Source organism: Calonectris borealis, chromosome 4 (genome assembly GCF_964195595.1).
Source record: "Calonectris borealis chromosome 4, bCalBor7.hap1.2, whole genome shotgun sequence".
Lineage (NCBI taxonomy): Eukaryota > Metazoa > Chordata > Aves > Procellariiformes > Procellariidae > Calonectris > Calonectris borealis.
In genome coordinates this window covers 85,685,276-85,709,884 of record NC_134315.1, presented here as the reverse complement: position 1 = coordinate 85,709,884, position 24,609 = coordinate 85,685,276, and the positions used below count along the sequence as shown (strand labels likewise).

At 46.7% G+C, this 24,609-nt stretch overlaps 1 protein-coding gene across 1 annotated transcript in view; it reads right to left on the bottom strand.

Moving 5' to 3' along the window:
• Window positions 1–24,609, bottom strand: part of CFAP299 (cilia and flagella associated protein 299) — a 216,804-nt gene that overhangs the window by 15,923 nt on the left and 176,272 nt on the right. The window contains exon 4 of the mRNA XM_075150471.1: window positions 10,908–11,050. Within this exon, the coding sequence (XP_075006572.1) occupies window positions 10,908–11,050 (143 nt within the window). The remainder of the gene's footprint in view (window positions 1–10,907; window positions 11,051–24,609) is intronic.

The window sequence follows — 24,609 nt, the reverse complement described above, 5'->3', positions numbered from 1 at the left end:
CCAAGTGACAGGGGAAAAAGCAAAAAGGCGACAACGATGGGGAGGATCCGCCTACCAGCCAGCACAGATGGCAACGTTACAGACTGCGATGGACAAAAGAGAGAGACCAGAACTTAGCAAAACGAGTACAAAAAAAGTTTTCAAGAAACATCTCTCTTTGAAGACAGTATATGCGGGGCGTACACAAGAAAAAAAATGAAGACTAATTGCTTCCCAAAACACTGGAATAGCACAATGGTTTAACAATGGGAAACTTTGACTTATAGCAGATTAAGAACTTTCCAGGAGTTCTAAATAAAAAAACATAGATAAGTTGTTCCCCTCCCTAATGTTTTGAGCTGGATTCTCAAGTGTTATGATTTATAACTGATGTAATCATTTTTTTTCCACATCTGCTTCATGTAGTTGAATGTTTTAGAGTACTGGAAATACGAGATGTGTGTCATACATAGGACAGACTATTGCCGTCTTGTCCTGGTTTTGGCTGGGGCAGAATTAATTTTCTTCCTAGTAGCTGGTATAGTGCTGTGTTTTGGATTTAGCAAGAGAATGATGTGGTAACACACTGATGTTCTAGTTGTTGCTAAGCGGTGCTTACACTGAATCAAGGACTTCTCAGCTTCTCATGCTCTACCGACTGAGAAGGCTGGGGATGCACAAGAAGCTGGGAGGGGGCACAGCCAGGCCAGCTGACCCAAACTGGCCAAAGGAATATTCCATACCATATGACGTCGTGCTCAGTATATGAACTACGGGAAAGCTGGCCGGGGGGCCGCTGCTCAGGGACTGGCTGGGCATCGCTCAGCGGGTGGTGAGCAACTGCATCGTGCACCACTTGCTTTGTAGATTCTTTTCTTATTATTGCTACTATTTTATTTTATTTCAGTTATTAAACTGTTCTTATGTCAACCCACGCGTTTTCTCACTTTTACTCTTCTGATTCTCTCCCCCATCCCACCGGGGGGCGGGGAGTGAGCAAGCGGCTGTGTGGGGCTCAGTTGCTGGCTGGGGTTAAACCATGACACGTGTCCAACAGTAAGAAAAAGGGATATTCTCCACCAAAAGTTGAGAAAACTTACCAGCTCCTATGCATCCAACTAGAGCTATACGCTACCACAACTCCTGCCTCCTATGCGTTTGTTTTAAAATCTGTCACCCGTCTTCTTCAAGACAGGATTTCACAAGTCCAGAACACAACATAGTTTGTGTTACACGACAGTATTTTATGTAAAGTTATAATTTTGCAAGAAACACATACATCAAAAGGTATCTGCAGGCATCTATCAGTGTTTACGTGGAAATGTGAACATAGTGGAAGATTACCATAGAACTAAAGAAGGAAGCCTATCAACACCCATCTATTAAACATAAGCAAATATGCTCTGGCCACACTGCAGACACCCTGGCAAATCACAGCCCGTAAGAGCTCCACGCTTTTACCGCGCCCCTGCTGCCGGCACGCTTGGAAGACAAGGGCTGTCACTGTCCCTCTGCCTGCAGACGAGGGGAGGGGCTTCCACGGCAAACAGCCTCCGCCAAAACGCCCTCCCCGTCCCTCCCCATCCACCTGATGCAACATCAGCGAGACAAGTACCACACTCTCGCACGGAGACCGCGTCTCTTCCTCTCAGACACGTAGGTCTGAAGCCACGCAGGAACTTACAGATCAGAACTAGCGCTCCCATTCTTTATCCCGGCTTTGGTGTTCAGTGTAGCATTCTTTAAACAAAGAACAGGGCTTCCGTTATCAAAACATTTTCTATTTCCTTGATTATGTTAGCAGACGTGAAAGGTTTGATTAATCAATTGTGGGGTTTTCATTAAAAGTGTCAAATGTTGTGAAAATTCTGACTTCTGTATCAGTTTTGGCCTGAAAGGGTTGGGATTATTCGTTGTAACGTTATGTGATATATGTGGGATTGTATGATGTGAGAAATAATTTGAATGTTCCATTGCAAAAAAACCCACACAAACGGTCTCTCCTAATTCGACTAAGTGCTTTAAATGGTGCCATTAGTTCCAAAGAACAGAAGAATTACCTTTCCTTCCCCACCTTAAATGCTAGCCCATGCTTCTCCCGCCCTTCCTCCTGCTGTTCTTCAGGAAATATTTTCAGTGCGGTTACAACATGTGTGATCTGCCTGTGCACAGAAGGCCATAAATCCATACTACCAAATATTTATCCGAGCTTTTGAACATCTTGGAGAGTGCGGTATCAGTATCCCACAAACCTCAGGGTATACCAGCGCAGGAGAGGGAGCTAGCCAGACACCATGTCGTTACAAAGAACATTTTGATCTGGGGATGTAATGAGAAGCAGGATTGCGGGAAGGTTTCCTCGGTGGCAGCTCCAGCGCGTAGGTGCAGGTGCACTGCCCAGACAAAGTGCTGAAACAATGCATTTCTGGCATAGCGAGGCCTCCAGCTTGGCTCGACACGCGCAGCTTTCACATCCAAACCTTGTTACTAGATCAGCCTGGAATGTCATTCCAAATCCATGGTCTCCAGGCATTAATCAGGAAAGGGGGCCGGCAGGAGGGGGAATAGCCTATTTAAAACTCATAGCAGAGGAAAAGCATACCCTCCAAAATGCCCTATCAATGAAAGGAATCACGTCGCTTTCCTAGCTTGCGGTCATTTTCAGAGACATAATAAAAATAACCTCTGGGACCCATAGAGTACCTGCAGTTAAGTTGTCATCGCGTGCAGATGTATGGCATCTTTACTATTGCAGTGCATTACATGATTTCCTTAAACTGGTCTCATACTTCAGCCCCTGGAAAAGCACCAGAAGAATTTTCTGGGGCTGCGAGACTCGGATTGCACTCAACAAGCCCCACTGGGCTCACTTGGAAAAGCATGGGAACTCCCTGCCACTCAACCATTAAGCCTGGGATAAAAGGGAAATCGAAAAGCTCCGAGAGTCGCGCTGAGCGGCCACCGCGACCCGAGCCGCAAGCTCTGAAACCAGGGAGGGCTGCTCCCCCGCAGCCGCGACGACCCCGTGGCACCCCCGGGCGAGCGCTGTGTCACTGTCACACCACAGCCCGCCATCAGAGAGCACGCGAGGGGGCTTTGACCGTGAGAGATTCTCGTTTCCATGAAAAACAGACACAAAGAATTGTGACGAGGCTTCCCGGAGGAATGACCCGTTTTGTGAGCTCTCCGTAAGCGTCTGTGAGTGAGAGGGGAAAAGGAGGCAGGGGGAATTAAGGAAATTCAGACTCCAAGAAAACTGGGAAAAGACTTAAAACAAAACTAAAGACGAGGAAAACAGAGTCATACACTTATTTCGTGGAGGAACAGAAGGGAGGTATGTGTTGGGTGACAGGAAAAAAAACGCAAGACACACTTTTTAACATTCACAGTATTTTACATCTGAGACACATTATCCCCACTTGGCATAACCCCTGTGGCATTAAGCAAGCTGCCCTCTCTTGAAGTAGATGAGGCTGAAACGCAACCCTCAGGCTTTCTCCTCAAGGCTTACTGACTCACGAACCAGACTTCCATCTGCTCTCCATAAGCATGGGAGCCTTCGGGATATTTGGAAAATAAAATCACTATTGTGTATGATATAAAGATTTTCACAAACATAAATATGAACTCTGTAGTGCAAACAAACAAAAAAAGACTGTCTCCCTCCCCTTTTTTTTAAGTAATCAAGAGAAGCACGGAGAAATATATTATTTATCCACGCAGATCTCTGCTAGAGGCCAGGAGTTTGGTTTCTTTACCTTCCTAATATTCCTCCAGAGATGCAGATTCAAAGCTTGCAAGTACGGCGATACGGTGGCATGAAGAAGTGATACGGTCACTGTACATTGCTTATAAAGTGTGTGTTCCTTTTTAAAAATACTTACAGAAGCAAACTCAAAATGACTGCAATAACACTAACTTGGATTTGATGAAGTTACCTTTGACGTGACCATCGTGGCCAGAAAAGAAGATCCTATAAGACGCTGTTGATTTTTATGTAAATACTTACTTTTCCCTGATGAGATCCAAGAATGAGCAGCGAAGTGATTAGAAGCATAAGACGTTTCCATACAAAGAAAGATTAACTGGCATCACGCAGGAGAAAAGACAAACACGTGGCATCACAATAATCCAAAAATAAGGGAAGACCCCGTGATACCGAACAAGAACTTTTCAAGTGGAAATACTTTTTTGTACACGACCGAATTACTTGCAGACCTCTGCTGCAGCACAGGAGATAAGCAGATTCAGTTCGGGGTACTGAGGAATTTTTCAACCAAATGTTTATTTCAAGACCCTGATTGCTCAGACCTCACCAAGGATGTGGGAAATCCAGTTGCATATCCACCCTTCGTTGGACCCTTAATTATTGACATAGCTCAGACAGGACAGCTTGAAAAATGCAGCCACAGCAGCCAGTAACCGCCGAGTTGTCCTGAGCTCATTAGGGCTTGTTCTCGGTCTCTCCCTGCTCTCTTCCCCCTCTCTTTCCCGCCCTGAACATTTTAAACTTACTAGGTCTTTTGCAAATAATAGTTTTGGAAGTTTTAGGGGAAGTTTTTAGACAGAGGGAAAGGAGTTAGAACAGGTCCCTCAACAGATACCTCCCTCGGCATTAATTCTGGTTCCTGGAAGCCCATCACCAAGAAGCGACCGCGGGTCTCTCAGGCCAGGCACCGGTGGGGGCCGTCTGCCGCAGGGGCCGGGGCTTCACCGGCTAAGCGTTAGGGAGAAACTCTGTTTATGGCAAGACGCAGTGATCCTCCAGTTAAGCTTTAACATCGTCTGCCACAAATGCACAGCTCTACCTACAGCAGCTGGCAACCAGAGCAATACCGTTACTTATCAATGCAGCGCAGGAGAATTTTGCCATCGTTTTCACTAGGATATAGCTGGCAACTGAAGAAAGTACTAGTTATTCCATACAACCATCCACTAAAAAATCTGGACATACCGACTTCAGCCACAGCTATTTCCTGGTCTAACGAGAAGGAAAAAGTGGTTTCTCAGACACCCATGTGTGGCAGAAATCACACGCGGCCTCAGGATCACCACACCGGGCTCCGGCTGACGCTTACGTGTCCGGACAACGAACCGAAAGCACAAAGTTTCCAGAAAAGTACTCGCAAAACTATGGGACACTGCAGCTTCATTATAAACATCCCTTTGATGTCCGCTGCTACGGAGCAACAGCCAGATCAGCCACCACAAGGCAAACCAAAGCTGCGCTTGACAGTCGGAGCAGACGTGTTGGGGTTACCCCGCGCCGGCCGGCCTGCTGCTCTAGATGGGCGACATGCTGCACGTGGCTCTGCGCTGCCTCCACACGCTCCTTCCTTCCAACATTAATTTTAAATAAGCAATGCAACTCGTCATGGTGCACTGCATTTTAACTTACGTCTTTCCTAACAGTTTATGTGCAAACACATTCAGTAATTAAAGCCCGGACCTAGGGTCCTTACTCAGTTTTTTTGCTTGGAAAAAGCACGTAAATACATGCTTTAAGTGTTTCTCTAAATACGGAAGCCGCTAAGTGAATGCCCCTTGTTTGGGACCTCACCCATTAGCTGTTATTGTTTCTGATATTATTAATTACACTGCAGCCACGCCAGGAAGAGAGAGCTGAGAACGGTGGGAAGATAGGCGGCTATCTGGTGAGGCAAGATATATAGGACTTGATCTCGTGGCCTGCAGAGCTCCCTTGGAACGAGTGAACCCACAGGGAAGTACTGCAAAATTGTTCCCTTTTTTCAGGGAATCAGCAAGAGGAGAAAGAGCGATCGCGTTTAGGTCTGACTGCCTTATGCCTCTGTCTGTGCATCATAACCCTGTCTTCACGCGTAAACAGCCGTGAATCATTTCTGATTCTCAAATTGCACACAGAAGCTTCAACCCAAATCACACACCAGACAAGTGCTTGGCCAATTTCTGTTTTCTGAGACGTTTTCCCTACTGTTCTGTTCTTTCCAGCGATAGCACGACTGCACTGACAAGCAGGTCAAGATGGCCTTTCCCCTCCGTTACAGTTTTTTGTCTCCTAAGATTTTAGCGATTTGTAGTTTCCACTTCCCTATTGCAAATGTATATAGTTAGTTTGTTCAAAGCTGTAAAAAGCCAATCTTTCCTCTTAAGAGACTTTATCTTTCTTACGAGATTGAAGTTTGAATTAAAAAAAGAGAGAAATTAAAAGTGAAAAGTGGCATTTGCTGTATTTAAATACAAGCCAGATGTGGAAGCATACATCTCCAAATTAAACATTTACTGAGTTGGCAGCAATGGAATTTGCTTCTCACACATGCTAACGTCCAGTCTGAATATACTCTCCTTTCTACCTACGCGCCTATCTGCCACTTGCTCTCACTGCCTTGCATACCTAAGTGGCGGTCAAGAATTATCCCCTGGACTTCTGTGATACGTGCAAAAAACCCCCTCCCGATCGACAAAGCAGGAAACACTAAACCAAATCCAGCCTGTTTCCCTCTAACACCCCTTCGAGGTCCTGCTCTCGGGAAGCTGGAAGGAGACCCGCGGTGGCAGGTGTCACCCAGACAGGCCCGTGCTGCCTGCTGTCGGTGACCCGCTCCCACCTCTACCTGCTGTAATCGATTAACGTACAGGCAGCCACAGAGCCTGCCCTGGCTGGGGAGAAACGACTTCCAGAGGCTGCGGGCTGCCGTCTCCATTACCACAACCCCTGCATGCGGTCGCTGCTGCCTCGCTGCTCCCGGGGCGCAGCTGGAGCCGGTTCGGCTCCCGCCGCCTGCTCCTCGAGGGAGGAGAAGTTCTCTGCTCGTCTTTGCGAGCCGCAAAGCGTGAAAATGAGACTTCTTCCCTCTCGGCTCTCACCTGGGTAAGCGGGGTAGGAGCAGCGCTTCCCTGTAAATCGCTCTCAGATCTGTGGGGTACAGGGCACAGCAGGGAAGGGAGAAGTTGCCTCGTGCCCCACGCTTGGGAACGTATTGCTGGCCATGATTTGGCCTACAGGTCTTTACAGATTAACAGATGGTATCTTAGAACATACCTGACAATAAGATGGGAGCGAATTCCAACCCCAGTTAATGAATGACTGCCAAATGCTGCGCCCGCTCGCAGCCAAAACAGTCCACAGCTGAACTACGAGAAGAAGGGCAGAAGGTGATGGGACGGTTCTGGCCGATAACAAAGAACAACATGCCGTGTCTGAAAGCACCCCTGTGTCATGATGCGCTTCTACAGCAGACGAGGTGCATCACCACAAAGCCCTGAACGCCGGACCTCCCATGCTCAGGCTGATGCCTGCCAGGGCCAAAACCAAACAAGTTTCGCTGCTGATGAGATAAGGAAGTGATTTCAGACCATTAGTTCAGGGCAAATCTAGGCTCCTTACCTGGCTCTGCTCTAGAAGAGGAAATGTGCACACTAGTGAGAAGGAATGTGCACACTAGTGAGAAGGAATGTGCACACTAGTGAGAAGAAATGAAAACACTGCAAGCACAAGCCTAGTGTGACGGTAAAACGCTACAGTGCACAGTATCAAAAATACCTCATCTAGCACGCTGCCACAGAAAGCTAATGAAAAAGCAGGGCAGGAGTTCACACAAAATTGAAATAGTACAATTGTACTGCAAGACGTTCATGTCATCCTCACCCGCTAGGAGAGACGCTCGAGGTACGGCTAATCAGACAGAAGGGAGCCCAAACTTCGTCTTTTGCTGTGCTTCTCCATTCAGATAACTTTTTGGTATGGTTCCATCGAGTGAACATTCTCCATTTTCTTTGAACAAACTGTATTACACTTGTTTCTCATCAGATTACATAAATTAGCTGAGAATGAATGGATTCAATTACAGCCCAGATTCCAGATCTCTTAAGAACTTACTGCCTAACACATTCCTCTCATTTAATAAACTGGAACCAAATGAGGATTATATCACATAAATAATACTCCCTCGATAGGGCAACGCAATAAAATGGCAAAAATACTCAGAGGAACCACGTAGATCAAATACAAGAGCCTCCGATATTACCCACCGGATTTAAAGTATGAACACCACATAAACTTAATAGTACAGTATTTTCACATTGTATTGTGAACAACAGTCTGATTCAGAGGGTACTTAAGACCAAGTTTAACATCTTCTGACAGCCTCAGACAGCTAAGGAAAAACTGTGTTGCAGCAAAGTATGGATTTCCCTATTTAAAAGATTATTTGATAGCTCTGCACAAGATACTAACCTCTCCCGCAAAATCCAAGATTGACAATCTCCCAAGGGCCTAAGAGTAAATGCGACCAAGAGCAAGGGCTTCATAAAGCTTTGAGGGAGGCAGTTTCCCAAACGGACTTGTTCTTTAAAGAAGGCAGCATCGTGGAATGACTTAAACTGATACGACGACTCTTAGGAACAACCTAAGAGATATTGACAGAAATACTCAACCAGCCTTTCAGCCCGAGACGTAGATATGCCATCTGTACTCGGACATTTTTATACCTGCCTAAACGCGTAAGTATCCAGGGAAGAAAAATGCGATGAAAAGACTCAGATTCAGAGCTCGACAAGAGACTCAAAAGCGAAGGCACGAAATTATACATACAGTCAAATTATCACCGTTCACAAACAGCATTCTTGACACATTTTGAAGAAGCTGGGTAGAAAACAAAGAGGCAGAGGAACAACACTGCCAAGATGAGGGACGACCATTAAGTGTACAATGACCTGTAAGAAAATTCTTTTCAGATTACTGAAGAATGGCTGAAGACAGTTTTGATGACAGCCTATGTAATTACAACTTGTCTAATCCTAAAGCTATATTGAACCTGGCATGCAACTACAAATCCAGGATCCAGCAGGTGCAGTTCAAATTTAAGACTCCAACCAAGAAACGGGATGTTTTTATCTACTCAATGAAAAGGTTTTCAGGGGACACGGGAAGTTCTCCGTCAATGAGAATCTTTAAATCAGTACAGCACTGGCCAAGTCTTTCTTCCTGGGCTTCTTCGTACCTGTCCTCCATCTGTCCAATAACATTCTCAATGTCAGCCATGAGGGACACGGTGGGAATGAAACGCGCTGCTCTGAAGACACCTAACTGGTGCAAAACGGGGCGCTCAACAACTCCAGTGGGCCACGGGATACACAAATGTAGTGAGAGATCTTCTCTGCGTGACCTGATGGGGCTTTCACGAAAAGCCAATTTGTACATATGATGCATCAAGAACCACGTCGTTTAACCATAAAGTGAAGGTCCTTTCTTTAGCCCGTGTACAATGTAGCAAGACTTCAGTACATATAGGTATAGTTACATATATATTTATGTATCTGTATACGAACCTCACTAACTACAGTGCATACATTGATACATATATATAAAGTAAAAGAAACTAGCCTTCCTGGCACTGCATAGGCTTTATCTGAACTTCCCTTTACGATCAGCTGGAAAGTTCAAATGCAGTTTTGAATGGGTTACATTCTAGTTACAAAACTCCATATGTAAGTAATGTAAGGTAGCCCCTCCCCCCCCCTTTTTTTAACCAAGAGGTAAAATGAAGTATCACCTGACGCTACGTTCTACCACTAGAAGGAATGAACATACTGAGCTGTCCATGAAGTTTGCAGTGTACCCTAGTTTTGACACAAGGGAAAGAAAAGGAGGTTGAAGCATACATTACATGAGACTTTTTCAACTCAGAATAACCAGGACTAAGCACACCTACTGGATACGACAGTGACATTTCTTATTGGACGTGAAAGCGATGATTTATACAAGGCTTATTTATGAGCCACTAATAAAATCCTAATATGTAGAAAGGACATAATATGCAAAGCAGACCCAATGTTACGTTCACTCCTGTTCTTAATTCAGTCATAAACAGCAACTGTCTGCTCATCCCTGCGATTTAAAAGCGCCAAATCAGGATTTTTGCTTCCCGTCTCAGGTAGTGCGGAGGGATTTCAGTGTCTCTGCCTCATTACTGACACCCGCTGTCCCACGAACGAATAACACAAAACCGTCACCAGCCCCCTTGTCCCCTCCAACGCTCATTCCTGCTTTTTTGCTCTGTAACACATATCAGTATTTGCAGCGATTTGCATTACAGAAAACCACTCTCGGAAAATGGGGAAAATGGGTTAGCTCCTTTGTCCTGGACGCCTGCCGACCAGGAGACAGTAACTGCGCATGCCGTCGCAGCTAGCTGTTGACACTTCTTACCTTCTGACAGCTGGGAGGAGGAGACTCCCATAATGACTCACAGCACCAGCCCACTGCAATTTTTACCATCTCTTCCCCCATGTCAGCAGCACCGGCCTGCCATATCACATCTGCTACAGTGCTAAGCAGGGGCGCAAGCCTGCGCTGCACCGAGCCCCTTCAACTCGCCCTTCGCCAACAGAAGTGCACGAACATCTCATACGTGTACCTCCGGGCACTCAGGCACAGGATGTATTTTAAGGAAAACACGTTCTTCAGCGAAAAAGCTCATTGATGGTGTTTCTCGTTAGTCACAGGTAACACACCGTCTTATTTGCCACCAGAAGAGCTCTGCAGGCGGCCCACTTTCACAGCAAAGCATCCTCCCGCGGACGCTGTGGAGAACGGGCAAAGCTAGAGATGTCCCTGCAATTACTGACTGCAGCGATGTGACCTGGGGCATCTCCAGAGGTGTGCTCTTACGGATCAAAGCATGTCGCTATTTACAGGTCCCTCAGGGTAACAAGAGATACAGAGACGGGCGATGGTTGTCATGTCCCGTCTGTGTTTTATGCTCCGGACTAAATACATCTGACAGAGACCCTTCTTAAAGCCGTCCTCCACAACTAATTCTGATCCATGGTGTTCGCCTTTCAGTGAAAAACACTTCCATAAGCCATCTTCCTACTCAAAAACACTTAAATCTTTCCCTATATATTGCCTAAGTGCAAATAAATGAAAACAAAGTCAAGATAAATACCTCAGATCAGTGTTCCGAGGGAGAAGTCTTTTCTTCCCACTGAAGTAGACTTCAAAATCATCAGTTGTCAGTCTGTGTGCATAGTCGATGTATGCGGACACCTCCTGGTGACGAGAATTTCGGTCACGAATGAAGATTATGGACTGGAAAACACAAAAGCGTCCACAAATGAAGAATAGAAACATACATGCACAGATTTCCGTATAAAAACATAGCTAGAGAGTACATAAACATATTCAACTTCACCTGGGGCCAGGCTTCTGTTAGGAGTTAAGGCACTTAAATTATGGCCTATTACGGCATATTCTCAACACAAGCTTGGCAGCATTGCAGTAAAAATAACTATAAATGCAGTGTCACGCAACATGCCCTCGTGTATTCCCCATGTCTCCTGCTGCCACTTCGGAAGGGTTTTCCCAGAGGTCCCAGGCCGTATCTGCCCGCCCCATGCGCGCAATCCTAAAGCAGTCTAATGCCCTTGGACGCCTGGTTTTAAGCGTTTTGTTTGACCATTCTACAATGCTACTGTCCACGCACTAAGTACTGGACCAGAGTAGGAAGGGTGAGATTGCTATTTTATTTGGGATGCACCTCCACAGCCAAAGCAAAACTTATTCAACTTAATACTCACAGCATATTTTTAGCTTTTCAGAAAGATGACGGACTGGAAACTGGTTACCGTACACCCCTCTCTTCTGTGCTATGACCGGAGAACGGAGCAGACTTCGCCAGCCCTCCCTCTTGCAAGACAACCCCCGTACTGTTTCACTCCTAACAGCTAATGAGTTCCAGAGCAAAAATCTGATTATTTAAATGCAAGCAAACAAACTGCAAAACAAAATCTGTGCCTAGAAATAAAGCTGACTGAAGCAGGGTGGCTACAAGTAGGAGAACAAATGACCCATTTAGCTGTTGCACCTCCGCGTGTCAGAGCCGAATTGAAGGTGGCATCGAGGCACCTGGAGGACAGCGACACGTTCAGCAGCGGCTCTGGCTGCAAGAGATGACTTTCTGCCTCGGGGTTGTAGCACTTGAGAGAGCATCTCCGCTGCTGCCGAGACGCGCGTCCCGGGCAAAGGCGCTGGTGGGATGGCTTTCTGTACCACTTGTTGCTGGGAAACCCTGTTTCCCATTTACTCTCCACTCCTTCTCTTCTCCTTTACCTTTTATTTGCTTTATTTTCCAACCGAACAGAGAACGGGTTGGTAGAAGGCACTTCTTTTTCACACACCACCACAACACAAGAAGCCAAAAGAACTGGTAGGATGAGTGTGGACTTGCAAGACAGAAGGGTTCTCGCATCCTGGGATCCACGAAAGAAAAAGTAAACGCTGAGCGTGGAGGTTATTAGGTAGGAGAGGTATAACGGTATTTGTTAGCTGTACATATGTTTGTTTTTACTCAGCTGAAATCAAGGGGTATTTCTTTTTTGAATGTGGGGGAAATGGAAACAATACCACATGGAACTCTTTCAAAAAACATTTTTTGTTTTAACAGCAGCGTATTTCTAGAGTGTAATGGTTTATCTGGCAAGCCTTTGTTATACTTGAGACATGTTTCCTTTCCCAATTTCACATTTAATTCCATCAAAACATGTGTTGCTCATTTTGCAATTTTGTACCATCAACGTCGTTGATAGGAAGAGCCAGAAGAATCTCCTGCAGTACGTCCGACCACCTTGAAATACACGTCTCCTCCCCGTCCCCAGCACCCCCCGTTTTGAACGACTGATTTATGCGTCTGGAGAGCCAGGTAAGGGCAGATACGGGGCAATGAGAGAAACAGGACTGTCCCCAGCACAGAGCACGGCAACAACACGCTGCACCCACGCTTAGATACAAGGCTAGGTCTATGTCGTGCATCTGAAAACGGGATTCATCGTCCTTCGGAGAAGCTAGTTTGAAACGAACGCCTTGACTTGCGCAGTATCATCCGATCATTTAAAAAAGCTGGCAGATCTTACAGTAGTATTTGCAACGTTAAACAGAGGGCTACCTTTCAAGGCTCTTCTGCTTACAAAATTCATGTCCTAAAATAACGTTCACATACTATCAGCTATAAATCAACACGGAACTACAGGCAAGCATAGAGACTACCATCAAAACTGCTTCACAAACTCTAAGAGAGCAACCAGACTATCTCAACAAAAATGTTCTATGCTAAAGGTACACTTTTGAGGCCTCCTCCTCAAAACTAACGGCCTTTGATCCCTCTCATCTGTCAACATTGGGTCTCTTCTCTCCTCAGCCGTGACTCATTTCTAACCACCTGTAAGCATTCATTCATTAAACTATGAATCAGCTTGAATTTTCTTAAGTTATTCTGAAGTTTTTAATTGTGTCGCACCTTTTTGCCCCTGAGGAAGACTTTGCATTCTTTCCTGCCAAAAGGATAAAGCTCCTGACTGAAAAGTCACTGAAAGAGAGAACAGAAATACCATAAAACCCACGAACAGGAAGATCTTCTCCTAAAAGCCTCTTCGTTACTCTGCTGGTTCGTCTCTAACGCCACAAACCCTACGAAGCACAGACTTTGTGCTCTGCATCCATCTGCGAGTTTTCAGGAACTTATTACGTGGTGAAAGGTGAAAAAGCTTTAACTTAAGATGGAGTTTGAAAGGTACGCCTACATAGAGCTTTTGGGCCTAACAACTGAACCTGTTTACAACTGGGGTAAACTGACGTAAAATTGCTGCAATTTGGAGCAAATTAGAACAGAACAGAACAGTTCTTTTGGAAGGGGCCTACGACGATCATCTAGCGACACCGAGTTCTTTTTCCCTCTTTTCCGGTCAGACGCTAGAGAAGAGAGATGCAGTATTTACAGGGGATAAATATAAATCCACATATTTACATTTATTTGTTTATTATATATTTATGTAAATATAAATCACTCCATGGGGGAGAGGCTGAGGCGGCGGATAAAGTTCCAGATCTGGAAACTGTCATGTGGAACAGAATAGGATCCTACGTTTCCCTGCTTATCTTTCTCGCTTCCATCCCCAGTGATGTGGTTTTAGAGTAGACTAATATTCTGGGATGCCAATGCTCTCATTATTCCTAAACCATTTGCATCTGCTGCTTCCTGTAGACAAAAGCAGAACGTTTATAAGGAGCTGCACTTGGCTATGCTAAATACGGGGACGCTTTCTTCAGGAGCGTATGTATGTGATCCTTGGAAAAGACTAATACCAACCTGTCATACTTCAAATCACATTAAAGAAACCCAACAAACCACTGTGAATAACCAGTTTGTCCAGCCACTGATTGATCTTCTTACCTACACGGAATATTTGTACAATTCTGTTGCCATCGCTGTTTGCCTTGTAATGCGCAGCCCTACCAGGGCATTCCAGTAAGCGTGTTTCTCCCACCCAGCGATCATCAAAATCGACTAAAACTTTGCACTGACTTCCCCCAGCCCAAAATCAGGTCCTGTGCTATCGGTTAGAAACATTGGAAGCAGGCCAGTCAGACAGGGACAAACATGGAAAGAAGATCAACTTCTGAGTACTTCCAGCACAGGTAGAAACTTGAAGCACTAAGGCGTTTGATTTTGAGTTCAATACTTGTGGGTTTTTTCCCCCCAAACACTAGAGGTTCAGTTAATTTGGATAGTATTTTGGGAATTTTCCTGGACCTAAACCTAAACTACAAAACTTCTGCAAGTGGTACACTATGGTACACACTGCTTCCTATAAGTCCACATATTGACAAATATTCTATGTACCGGGTGGGCCTTCTTGTTCATGGCACACCCCCGATCAATCATGAAGATCCACTCCAGCCTCCTGCGCGCACTTCTGTAATTTGAAAAGCAACCTGAGGGCTGTTTCATCCAGCGCATTCAAAGCAATGAAACAAAAGTGTGTGATCTTTGCGCCACATTTCAAATCCATGAAAGAAAAGAAGGAAAGCCAGCAAAGCTGTTCGGGCAGGAAAAATACAAACACAGCTTTCCTTTGACCATCATTTGCAAACACTGCGGACTCGATTCTCACATACATTAATGCCATTGTATACAGCTGAGGCAGTATAAAAGGATTTTAGAAGAGGCACAAATTACACTTACCTCCTGCTTACAGTTTGCTTATACATCGCTAGCGTTAGGCTGGCTAAGAGTCCAGCCCATAACTGGACTGATTTGGGTGCTGGGTTTTCCCAGGTTTTGAAGCATGTTCTTCAAGCTGTGCTTCAAAAGCTACTAAAATCATCTGCTGAAAAGGCAGGATTGCGCAACCGTGAAGGCCTTCCACCTACATCTTGAAAGGAAAAAAACCATTCTGCGCACAATTGCCACATGATATCTGAGAAAATATTGTCTATGTTGGGGTCTAGTTCCATTTGTGAACTTGTAAGTTGTAAGGAAAAAAACCAAACAGCAGCTGCCAACGACTCGCTCCTATGTACTCCTTCATACACTGAAACATGTCTCCTACAATTGGTTCTGATTCCCAACAAGACCTTACCACGGACACCTAAGTGCTAGGATTTGCCCATCATTTGGGGTATATTTGTGTGCCTCGTGAGACAGGCTCAACTTTCATCAAAGACAGAAGACCTACTTCCACTGACACTGGCGAGCGCCGATCAGACTTGCCGGGTTGAAGCAGAATTTGTTTTTTCCTATTTTGTTAACATTACCAGAAAGAATTACATGCCTCACATTAAGCTGAAGCTGGCTCTTTGAAATATTCCACACCTGAAGGATCATTCCTCTCTGGTGAGAGGGTGGAACCAAGGGACCTGCCACAGGCATCGCTCCTCCGTGCCCCACTCTTCTCTTGGAGGAATTGGTACCAGTGTCTGCCCTGCCCTGCCGCACTGTGGGGTTCGTCCGAGCTGTGATCTTAGTGTGCTGCTGAGTTATGCTGCTTCTGAAAGAAAAGCTATTGATACAGATAGCCTTCTGAGAGAGACCTCAAATTTCCGATAATTACCCACGTACCAGAAGGCTGTCTTCACTTTTTCATAAGGTGATGCTGCAAATGAGCTCTCCAGACCTCAGGCCTTTTTCCTACGCTAGCAAAGTGTGCAGTGAGGGCCAACGTTGTTGGTACGACCAATTAACATCCCCGGGAGGGGGAAAACCAACAGGTTCTTACTGGGGATTAAAAGGTATGGGCGTCAGTTATCTCTTAGGAAAACCTTTCGCTCTCCCGCATCCCTTGCCTTTCCTCTATCCTTAGAGCAGAACATGGCCACTCTGAAAGAAAACATTTTAACGCAGCCTTGTCTTTCAGCACCTCCTCAGCACAGTTTGTGGGCCCGTCCTACACCCTAATTACAGCCGTTTTTTAACTGCGTCCAAGGGCTTTGCTGGACTGGGACCTACGAGATGGCAAACGAACTGGCGCGCGCCATGATTCAGCTTGCTTTGAAATGACTGCAATGCAGACGTGTTCAAGTGCGGAGTAGCTGAGGAGGGAGAATATACGGGAATACAAAGAGAGCAGCCCTGCTGTCTGGTGAAACAGTCTCGCAACGCGAGTCCTTTAATAGCATGCCAAACCGAACGTGGATGACAGGGAAGTAAAGACAGACAGTATCTAGGAGGCAATTACTAATTCACTGAGGAAGCTCTTTTCATGTGGACAATATCACAGGTGGGGACCCAGGGGAACAAGCCCAATTAGGCTGAAAGGGACAGGCGTAAAATACATTACCAGTTGAAATATATTTTTCATGAGTAGCAATTTATTTTTGTTGCACAGCGTTTGGCCTTATTTGCCACCTGCAGATCACGTTACATCTAATAGAAATACCAGTGAGCAACAGTGGTCAGAGCAAGGACCTCACCTCTGTATCTTTAAAACAGATGCTATTACCGTTTCTGCTTTGCAAGTAGGAATAAATTGCTGACCTGTTCTTTTGGCTAGCTGGGAGTGAAAACAGCATAAAACGTAGGCTTACAGGTTGGGATTTTACCGTCTGCACAATTTGGTTTTGGGTGAAGGGGGCAGGGTACAGCAGAAATATGTTGTCCTTTTAGTAGAGAGACTGAAGCCCCACTAAGGCAAGCCTAGAACGCGCCCTGTGCGCATTCCCAGATTTTCATGGGGAACTACCGCTCTCTTACTTATGCTAACTTTGAAGCGTTTCTAAACTTGTAGTGTGTCTGAAATTACTTCCGTTTCCTTCTCCTATGCTCAAAAATGCCAAGCAGGCTTTTGGAAAACACGCATCTTTTACCTGCCTATTACTGTACAAAAGAAGAAAAAACAAGGACTTTGAGAGTAAGCACAGGATCACAGCAGCCTTTAGTCTGCTTTCTTCTCACCTATCCAAAATAAGCAGGACGTGTTCTAAAGGTACATACAAATTGGAAAAAAAAAAACCACACAAAACAAAACAGAAAAGAAGAGATCCTTCTACACCCCCACACGAATATAAAATTTATGTTTGCCTTGGTTTTTTTTCCTCACTTAAAGTATCTTCAAGCTCTGACCATACGAGTTAGATGGCATCTCTATACGCTTTCCCTGTTCAGCAGCTAAATGCTGGATTCCAGCCCCGAAGAGCACTGCCTGGTGCTGACCTGGGACACGCAGGTCAGAAGTACTCTTGGATATTTTATTTATTTAGCAGAAACACAGAGACAAGAACCACGCCATAACAGAAAGCATTACGTGCTGTACCTTGTACCAAACGGTAAAAATCTTCTGTAGTTCACAGAGACCTAGTTCACGCTGGTGTTGCAGGACAAACACTGAGAGCAGACCACACAGCTGCTAAAATTATTACTCAAGGCCCAACACCTCAGTTGTCAGATAAGCTATAGCTTTCACTGGGACAAGCAGAAGACTGCCGTGCTGAAGGGCTTCAGGCTTTCGTTAGCGACCGTCTGTGTTCTGTGCATTGACGAGCCAGGCAAAGGCCATCAGAGGCAGCATTCAGGGAACGTTTTCGAGGCAGAGGCACCTCAGGAAGATCCCGAGAGCGGGGCTCCTCTCGCCGGCCGGGTACTCGGGTCTGGATTCAACCTGAGCTCTGCTGTGCACAGCCTGTACCTGCCGCCCCCCTCCCGCAGACCTTTGCAGGTTGAGGACGTAAGAAAAGCAGCCCAGTTATTACAATAAATTAAATAGGCAACTGAGATAGGGAACATGTGTTTCTCTGGGGCCAAATTCCTTGAGAAGTCGACTGTGAGCGCGCACTACTTCCGTCCGTCCAGCCAGGCACCTTCACATTTATGCCCCGAGAGCAGCCCCTGACGATGCCGACGGCAGAGCCGTCGCACGAACGGGCAGGAGCCTGTCTCACTGAACCGCCGCCTCCGCCAGCACAGCAGCGCTGCAGGACAGCCGGAGGTGACGGCCCTCGGGGCTGGCCACGCAGCAGCACTCCGCAGCAGCGGCTGCGGTCGCGCCACAGGTCCACAACGGAGTTTGCCTTGTTTAGCAGTTCCCTGCCTTCCCCTGGTGCGCTCCTGGGCGTACTTCAGAAACGCAGGCACCGAGAGGCATGCACACACAATAACCTAACCAAGCTTTTTTGAACCTGGGAAACAGCGTTTGTGGGAAAGAATGGCTGGCCAAGAAGCAGATGTTCTAGCTTTCAACTCTTCAGGGAAAAAAAAAAAAAAAAGAAAAAGCAAAAAAATATGGTTACCCTTCAGAAGAAGAAATGTTTGCTATGTATGTGAAACATGTGCTTCCCAGTCCCTTACTGTTAAGTGTTCAGCAGCTGCTCCGACTGGAAGAAGCTCTGTGGACTGTGAATTTGCTTATCTATGTAAACAGGGTGTTGCCTCAGTTTGAAAACAATATTCTGGCTGAGAACAGCCTGCTGAGAGTGTGAGTTTAGATTAATTCTGTTAGCATTAAAATAAAGGAGCTTATTAAAAACAGAAATGCACACAGAACCTAAAATTCACTCAGACAGACATAAGAAGTCAGCGTTAGCAGCGAGAAGGTAGCCACAGCCTTTGGGCTCAGCTAATGTGGAACGAGGCACGTTTTCCTGGCAGAGGAGCATTCGCTGTCCAGGTCGATGAGGGATAGTTACTGCAGGTAATGCTCTGAGCAGAATGAAGAGACGCAAGGAGGAAAGAAGCAGAAGTACAAAGGCAGTTGTCCGTATGTAAGGAAAGATGGGGGGGGGGGGGGGGGGGGGGGGGAGAAAAGGCAAACAAGAAGAAACAACACAGAAAAGAAAAAAAAAAACCAAAAAGAAAAGCCAGTGCAGGACCCCCCACCCCACCTGAATTTAAGTGTAGGATTGGGGAGAACGGGGTTGCTTTTTAATTAGGACCTATCAAAAAAGAGAACTGCAGATGCTTCCTGAAACCTTTTTGGGAAGCAAGCTTTTCTTTAAAGCTACTGAAGAACTACAAGCCTTGTAGTAAATTCAGAAACACAGAGACAAAACCAAAACCCAACCCAGTACGTGAAGAGAGAAAGCTGAGGGAAGAACACCCAAGAACGCCCAGAAGAGCTGCCATCTCAGCCTGTTTACGCTCTCTCGCACAAACAAAATCTTTTTGAACCACATTCTCCACTAAGGTGCCGGCTGCGAGAGCGACTCCGCCGAGCCGCGCTGCGCACCACAGCAGGACACCGTGTATCCCCGTGTCATGGCTACCACGATCCCATAGGAGGCAACATGAAAAACAGGGGGTTTCTAGCTGCTCAGGATGACACTTTATGCCTGCTACAGAAACTGAGTTCCTGTGTGCTTCTTCCGAATCCCTCTGCCAAGCCCCAGCACGCAATTTTTCCGTGGCGTCCAGCCGCGAGGCAGGGTGAAGGATTTAGGGGATGTGGGGCCATTGCAGCTCCCTTTTGTGGGGAGACTGGGGAAAAAGCACAGGCTGAGTCCCTACTCCGGTGCTACAGCCACGGATGGCCTTGCTCGGAAAAAGTCTGGAAAAAGAGACTTGAAAGAATAGGGAAAACTTCACAAAAAGGATCCTTTGTCGATCAAAGCCTTCCATGACATCTCATTCTTTTCAAATAGCATCCTTGAAACTTATTTTGGTAAAACAAACTGCCTTGCAGGTAAGTCCCTTGCAAAATCTACCGAAATTCCTGGACGGTTTCACCCTCTTCTCAGTATTTGCCCCATTGCTCAGCCCTGCTTGCATTAAACTTTTGCCAGTTCTTGTTTTCCTCAGCTAAATGCCTTTTTTTTTTTTTTTTTTGGCTTTCAGTGGCAACATCAGTTTAGCACTGAAACAAACCAGAAGGGAAAAAAGCACCACTGGCTGCTTCTCTCATTTCACTTGAAATACATCAGCTCAGAGTGTGTTCGATAGCCACATATTTTACTGTCAGTAGCAAGTCAGTGGTTCTTGCAGGCCAACTAATATATATACAAAATATTCCAAATCATCATTACAGCTGATGCTCTGTCGCACTAGTAACTTTGATATAAAACCTCAAGCATCCCCAACAGAAAGCAGTAGTCTCAACTCAAGAATCACTGGAAGGAAAGCTGACTGACTCAGATCTTCCAAGTTTTCTTGAAGACGCGTGAGAAAAAGCGTCCTTATTCCTGTGCCTGAACGAAACCCCGACAGAAATCCTCCTGAGCCCACAGTGGCAGCAGCCAGCAAAACCCACTAGCCTGGACTGCCCCAGCCCCGCCGCGCTGCAGGGGGCCGAGGGGCAGGAGAGACCTTGTCGTCAGGACCCCGGGCTGCGCAGGAGCCTGTCAAAAGCCACAGCGAGAGCGAGAGAGGCCGAGGTAACCCCATTACACACAAGCGACAGGTTTGGCAAGGGCCCCTGGGCTACTCGTTTTCTGACGCCGAGGCCGATCTCCGCAGCTTGTAAGTGAATAGCAATAGCCGAGTCTGGCTGAAGGAAGCAGGAAAGGCATCCCTCCTGGATCGAGACTACCGCGGCCACGTGACGCATTCACCTACACCAGAGCAACGATCTTGTTCTGTACCCTGTCCCTGTAAAAACCCAGAGAACTGTGCGCTAACGGTCAAGTGCATCCTACCGAGTCTTTACAAGCCCCAGTTCTACGGTCCATCCGTAACAGGGACACACGAAGGCAAAATACCACTTATTAAAGGGGATTTGCTGGCTGTCGGTAAGGGCAGTGGTCTGATTCTGGGAAAGCTCTGTCCTTAGGTCACAAAACCAGAAAACCGGCAGACTAAAGCCCACCAAAATCTGTTGCTGTCCCTGAAGGGACCAACAATAGACGTCTGGGAAAATACAGAACAACAGGGCAGGTATGTAACGCCGCTTCCCCAACGCAGTATCCTGAACCCCAGCAACCTGCAGCTCAAGCGCTTCCTAAACCAGAGGTTTCTAAAACAAGGCTGTTAGGTTTTTTTATTAACTCTTCCCTCTGAGCTAAAGAACGTGTTGTGGGTCAGACGGCCTAAGCGATTGCAAGCGTAGCTGAACATACGGTCAGTTCCGAGTTTGCAGAAGTCATCATGGGTTTGTCGCTCACCCGTGGTACCGTAAGAAATGAACGTGCAGAAAGAAATGGAGAAATTCAAGTCATTTTTCTAGCCGATTCACTGAAAACATACATTTCTATTTCTCCTGCTAAAACGTATAAAAGCTGTGTCACTATTAGACAGGTAAACCGTTAGATAAGCTAGCAAAAGATTTCAGCCTGGAAAGTATGGGAGTAGAAATGCAGCCTTTTTTTCCAAGAATCTCAACTTTCAAAAGTCCATAAATATTGCTTAGGGGTTTTGGGGTGGTTTTTTTTTTTTTTTCAGCTCGCTCTCCTGTACCTGCTCCATCAGAAGGGCATCAAAGTATTTTCCCTGGCAGACACCTAATTCACGAATAAATAAGTAGCGAGGCACGAGAAACTAGAATAATAAGGGTATGCCTTAAGGTCGCTGAAAGGGACTGCGCAAAGCCTGCCCAAACAGTGCACGAGCTGGATTTCCACGGGCGAGCCCGCCCCCGAGACAACGGCAGCGCTGCACAGAGGGCTCCTGTATCCACACCTTGGTCATCCTCGTTCTTCCTCTGACGGAAAGAAAAAAAATCAAATAGTGTCTATTAATTGGCCAGGAAACCTTTCGGGGCCCCAGAGCCGTCCCGCTTGACTTTCTCCCCGACCGCCCGCGTCCGGGCGGACACGCAGCCAGGAGAAGCCTCCCGATGGCGCCCGGCCCCGGGGCCCGCGGATGAACAATCCCCCAGTGTTCGGCGTGCCGCAGGTGTCCGGGGGTGTCAGCTGCCTGCTATTTATTATTGGTTTGCTGTGTACAGGGAGGCGGGCCAGGCCATCACTAACAACTCTGCGCAAATGGGTCAGGGAAAGGAAAATAAAGCCTGTGCAGCGGAACCTTTAGGGCTGGGGTTTTGCTGGCAAGGCCTGGCCTTGCTCCTCTTTAGGTGCTACTTACAGATTGCTACTTGTTTGACTTGGAAGCGACTTCACACAGCTGGGGCTGCGCGAGACATGCGTCGCAGGGAAACCGGCTGGAGGCAGGTGTGCTGCTTTTTTATTTCAAGTCGTACCGGAGGAACACTTCCTCTGCCCGGTTCTGAGGGGCTTTCTTTTTAGAAGTCTGTTTATACAATTTGTTTTCCAGCGGAGAAAAATTACTGTAAAAATAGTAATGGGTTCATTTGCATGTCTTTGAACTCGGGGGGTTTGTTTCGGTTTTTTGTTTTCGTTTTGAGAGGAAAAAAAAGAGAGAAGACCTTTTACAATTACATGGAAAAACGTAAGGAAATAACTTGCCAAATTCCAAATCTCCTATTTTCCACCGACCTAAGAGGAAAACATGATCCGTGCCGCCCCGTCGGTGCTGATAATGGTTGCAGAACCTCTTGCAGTTACATTTTTTTCTGGGGGGGATTATAAAACGGACTCACATGTAGGTTTGGGATTAGACGAATGGCTCGACTTCAGCAAACCAGATGTCTCCAAAGCCGCTGTTTAAGTCATGGCCGAGGGAGTGCGAGTGTGCTGGCAGCGCGAAGAGAGCACCGGCGCGCTGGTCGCAGGCCTGGGGACTGCAGCTGAGGGAAGGTCACAGAGACGGGCTGTCAAAAACAGCCCGGGAGACTAAAAGAGGACGACTCCCTGCTTGCTCTGCTGGGTGAGCAGAGGCGCCCCGGCCCAGGGGCTCTGGCTGGCCGCGCGCGACCCAGGGGAGCGACCGGAGCACCCTGCCCTGGGTCAGGGCTTTGTCTCACCAGATGCGGGTCCGTCTTGGCCAGCAAATCTACCAAACTCAGCGTTATTTCGTTCTCAACAGACGTAACCTGTACGCGCCCCGCGATGTCCCACTGCCTTGGCAAACACCGCGTTTTGACAACCTACAGCTCCAGTCGTGGAGGCAAAGCACGGGGCCAGAGCTACGCTGGGCTCTTCGGCAACAACCTCCAGCGTGATTGACGTTAAGAGACTCTGTCCTCCCCTGAGGAGATACATACACACCATTCACTATGATACCAGAAGGTCCTCATCTCGTACCAGACTACCTAGCTACATGGGAATCAAAGGACACCTTAAAAAAAGCAACAGGTTGCCTAGAATTTAACAGCCTTCCTCTTGAACGGCAAAGACTGAAATGAATACATCACCCCCTGTGCTCTGGGGTCATCTTCACTTCCGTAGCAACAACCTCAAGGCAGTGATCCTGCTGACACAAGCAAGCGTTTGCTTTTCTGAAGCCTCCCCTTAAGACTCCTCGGCCTTTTGGACAGCTCGAAAACTGGGTGTGTTTGGCAGGTGCAGAGGGGACGACCGGCGCTAACATCTACAGCCACTTTCTTCCCCAAAAGGAGCAGAATGAGCTCGTCCCTGATAAAATATCGCTTCCCCTGATGCCAGTTCTAATGAAACCTAGGAGAGACAAGAAAGGCAAAGGAGAGAGCAAGCAGATATCAAAAACCACAGGAGGAACATGCTGTGACACAAAAACCAAGAGGGGTGAACTCCGAGTATGATGGCAGCGGCTTCTAGTAGCTGCTGTGGGGTTCGTGAACATTTGCTATGCGATCACATACACGCTTCAACTCTCCTTAAGTTAAGAGACCTGAAGGACCACTGCAAAAATTCCTGCCAGATAGAAAAAGCATTCACTGATGGCTCAAGGTTTACACGATACGATTAAAAAACAGCTTTACTGAGGTCAATCAAAACAAAACTAAGATCCCTGGCCCCAGAGAGCCGCACAAAACTTAAAAAGCAGCTCAAACATCCACCAAAGTCCTCAAGCCTCCACAAAGGGAAAAAAAAAACCCAAAATTAACTAAAAGGAAAAAGACAGGAAAGGAAGTAAAATCAAAGCAAAGCAAAAGCGTCTTGCTTGTAGTCTATGAAAGTTTAGATGCTTTTGATCGTAAAAAAGCATAGTCATTTTCTCCTGTCACCAGGCACAGAAGTCAGTTGGGCTGTTGATTTTGAAATCCGAATTAAAAATAGGGTTTGATGTAAGTCTGCCTAGCTCTACGGGATCTGCTCAGGGTGTAAGACTTCTCAGAGGCACCTCCCTGCTTCCACGGAGTTTTCCCCGACTGGAGGGCAGGTCAAGCCCGAGCCGTGCTGCCGGCTCCCGAGCCACGTCCCGCACACCCACCGGCAGCGCCTCCCTGCCAACCGCGCTGCCTCTCCCAGAGAGGGGGATCTGCAGTCCTAACAGCTTTCTCCTCCTTTTTTTTTTTTTTGTTTTTGACCTTTTAAAACAACCCACCTGTCTAAAGAACACTCTTTCCTGTTATTTGTCAAGGATATTTGAACAGATTTGACTGTAATGAATGTCA